At 57.7% G+C, this 3,724-nt stretch overlaps 1 protein-coding gene across 1 annotated transcript in view; it reads left to right on the plus strand.

Annotated features, from left to right (window-relative positions):
- The first annotated feature begins 2,149 nt into the window (after positions 1-2,149).
- Obscn (obscurin, cytoskeletal calmodulin and titin-interacting RhoGEF) overlaps positions 2,150-3,724 on the plus strand; it is a 113,094-nt gene continuing 111,519 nt past the window's right edge. The window contains 1 exon segment of the mRNA XM_028776488.1: positions 2,150-3,131. Within this exon segment, the coding sequence (XP_028632321.1) occupies positions 2,150-3,131 (982 nt within the window).

Consider the following 3,724-nt stretch of genomic DNA (forward strand, 5'->3'; position numbering starts at 1 on the left):
CCTTGGAAATTCATTCTAGAAGGGCATGGGGGCCACAGGCCTTCGCTCTTGGAGTGGTGTAGAGGAGAGGAAAGGCCAGCAAGATGGAGTTCCAGGGAGGGGGTAGTCTCTGCTAAGGACTGAATAGTGACAAGGCCATCAGGCCCCAGGCTAGCTAGACCCAGTCTGTGTGTCACCTCCCACTTGGTTCATCCAGAAAACTGGTTTACCCTGCAAGAAGCAGAATAGCCACATTCTGTTAAAGTTGTGTAGGGTTTGGGTTACAGTATGGCCAGTTGCATGAGCGAGTGTCAGGGGCTCCTGAAAACCACCTTAGGCAGCAGAGTAGACCAAGTCACCTGTTGGGGTGAGGAGGGGGTAAGGAAGGAAGAGCTGACTTTCTAGGAGGAAGAGGCTCCTCTAAGAGGCTAGGGATGTCCACCTGTACCCCTCCTGCTTAGGAGATGCAGCCTCCAGCCCAAAACAGGCAAGAGGAGGGGCCTCCCTGGGGATAGATTTTCTGGAAGTGTCTGTCACACTGTGGTTTCCTCATCTGTAGGAAAGAGAACAGATCCCCAGTCCTGGGAGCCCTTCTCTGGCCTCAGACCTGCTTGACAGTGTGGCCGAGGGGCTCTGAGGCTGTCATTCTGAACCCATTAATAGTGGCCAGTGACTTGGTACTGACTGGTAGCATAGTTGTAGAGGGAATACAGCCCTTGAACAGACAGTGAGACCCAGGGGCAACATCTGTGGAGGCCTAGGAAGGCTCTGAAATCTCTAATCCAGGGCCTGTGGACCTGCTGAGGCTGGGCCCAGCTCCCTTTAAATATGTGTGTGCCAGGCTGTTTGCATACTCTTGTTCATGCGTCTCTGGCTGGGCCAGCCTATGCATAGGATGGTGGGTAGAGGCATAAGGTGTCCTGCCTTGCTTCTGGGGATCTACAGACTGAGCACTCAAGGCCCCTGAAAGCTGATGTCAAGACAGACTTTCTGTGGAACAGATGCTGAAAGGCAGCTCCGGGGGCTGGACTTGGGCCCAGTTGGTGCTGCCTGACGGCCCTATCCGAACCCAAAGAGATGTTTGTGGGTGGGGGACAGAGCTGCTGAGTGGACAGTGAGTCAGCAAACCAGCCAGTGCTGCCCAGTCCTAGTCCAGGATCAGTCTCCTGGAAGAGGATTAGGGGATTAGCTACCTGAATCACAGGACTGGAAGCTGGAGGGTCAAGGAGCATAAACCTATCAACTGACTGGTCCCATGTCAGACAGTCCAGGCTGAGAGACTGGAGGCTGTGTCAAAGCAGAGAGATGCAGAGGCTGAGGTCTCTCCACTGGGGTACCCATATCTGCCAGAGGTCGAGGAGGTTAGCTTGTTGAGCCAGCTGCAGTGTTCATTGTTCCTATATAAGACCCACTGCAAGCAGGTAATTTCACCCACTCACTGGATCAGTGGCAGCTTGGCTGGGGCTAAGCCTTGACTGGGCAGAGGCCAGCCTTATTTGGGTGCTGATGGTTCTTAGGAGGACTGGGGCATGCAATCACATTCTTAAAGGGGGAATCCAAATTGACAGGACCATGCTAAGGACCGAATAGTGACAAGGCCATCAGGCCCCAGGCTAGCTAGGTCCAGCTGGTGCCCAGCTCTTGTAGGGAGAAGCTGGCTGTACTGGTCACAGACTACAGGGACCCTCCTGCTGCCCTTTGCAGCCATTGGTTACACTGCTCATACACCCTGCTCTTACCTGGGGCCAGGGTTTCCCCAAGGATTGGCAGTTTGCGGGCAGAAAGGTGCTAGTGGGTTATATGCAGCCCAGTCAGTGAGGGCACCTCTGTTAGCATGAACCCCACTTCAGGTGACATCACTTTGGGTTGAGAGACTGGAGTTGGGCATAGAGTGGTGGCACATCAAGGTAATTGAAGATCCTAGACTTTCAAGTCACAGAAAGGGGCCAGTCTGAACTGCTGGACTTTGGAGCCACTAGAGTGGCTTGGGAGTGGAGGAGAAAATGACACTTGGTGAGGAGGTAACCCATGTGGAGGTGTCCATTTAGTTAAATTGGCCTCTTCTGGTAACACTGGATGAGGAGGAAGAGTCGAACAGGCGACTGGCTCATCTCAACACCATCATGACCTTCATCTCTGCCTTTTGTAGTCCCCCAACCTTGCCGCCATCATGGACCACTCCTTCAGCGGAGCACCCCGCTTCCTGACGCGGCCAAAGGCCTTTGTGGTATCTGTTGGCAAGGATGCCACGCTGAGCTGCCAGATCGTGGGCAACCCCACGCCACATGTGAGCTGGGAGAAGGATCGGCAGCCAGTGGAGGCAGGAGCACGCTTCCGCCTGGCCCAGGACGGGGATGTGTACCGCCTCACCATCCTCGATTTGGCGCTAGGTGACAGCGGGCAGTATGTGTGTCGCGCGAGGAACGCCATAGGGGAGGCCTTCGCCGCCGTAGGCCTGCGAGTGGACTCCGAGGGCACGTGTGCTGAGCAGGCGCCCCACTTTCTGCTGCGGCCCACATCCATTCGAGTGCGCGAGGGCGCGGACGCCACCTTCCGATGTCGCGTTGGCGGCTCACCACAACCTGCTGTGAGCTGGTCCAAAGATGGGCGGCGCCTGGGCGCACCCGATGCCCCCCATGTGCGCGTGGAAGATCACGGCGAGGCGAGCGCGCTTCGCATCCGGTCGGCCAGGCCTCGCGATGGTGGCACCTACGAAGTCCGAGCAGAGAACCCGCTGGGCTCCGCCAGCGCTGCCGCCGCTCTCGTGGTGGACTCGGACGCCGAGGTTGCCGGACCACCCGGAACCTCCACCGCCACCCTCCTGGCGCATCTGCAGCAGCGGCGCGAGGCCATGCGCGCAGAGGGCGTCCCCCCTTCTCCACCCGGCGCTGGCACGCGCACCTGCACGGTGACCGAAGGCAAACACGCACGCCTCAGCTGTTTTGTGACCGGCGAGCCCAAGCCCGAGACGGTGTGGAAGAAGGACGGGCAGCTGGTGACCGAGGGCCGGCGACACGTAGTGTATGAGGACGAGCAAGAGAACTTTGTCCTTAAGATTCTTTTCTGCAAGCAGTCCGATCGCGGCCTCTACACCTGCACAGCATCCAACCTCGTGGGCCAGACCTACAGCTCGGTGCTGGTGGTCGTGAGAGGTGAGCGAACTTGTGGCCCCCCCCGCACATGCGCAGGAGGGCTGAAGTTCTTTCCGGACAAACCCCTCTCCCCGCACCTCGTCCTTTCACTTGAGCACCAGCTGCGTTTCCAGGAGATAACCTGGTGCAAAGATTTGCTAAGGTCGGGTGGCTACATCCTGAGGTGGAAATCTGGGCGGCTCTCCTTCCTCAAAACACACGGGCGATGACGGCCTCTGGCCTGAACCATCGTAGTCCCAGTCACTACCCCTACATCCCTCCCTGCACATCCCTACCTCACATATTGCCTGCTATTCTTTCTTTCGTGTTACACTTTCTTCTCTTACTCTCCACTCTGCCCCGTCAGCTCACCTATTCGACCATGTCCCTTCTTCATTTTTGGTCCCGTGGCCCGTTGAGAACATCTCTTCTCCCCCTTCCCCCCTCTGCCCACCAACTCTGATGGTCCACGCCTATGTCCCGGGCTCCTCCCTTGCCTCCTTCAATCTGTTAGCTTCAGGTTCCCTGCTCTCATCCCTCGCCACAACCTCTGCTCGCTTACCTCGTCCCTGCCCCTGCCCCTGCCCCTGCCCCTGCCCCTGCCCCTGCCCCTG

This window comes from Grammomys surdaster, unplaced genomic scaffold, assembly GCF_004785775.1.
Source record: "Grammomys surdaster isolate TR1022 unplaced genomic scaffold, NIH_TR_1.0 270, whole genome shotgun sequence".
In the NCBI taxonomy this organism is placed as follows: domain Eukaryota; kingdom Metazoa; phylum Chordata; class Mammalia; order Rodentia; family Muridae; genus Grammomys; species Grammomys surdaster.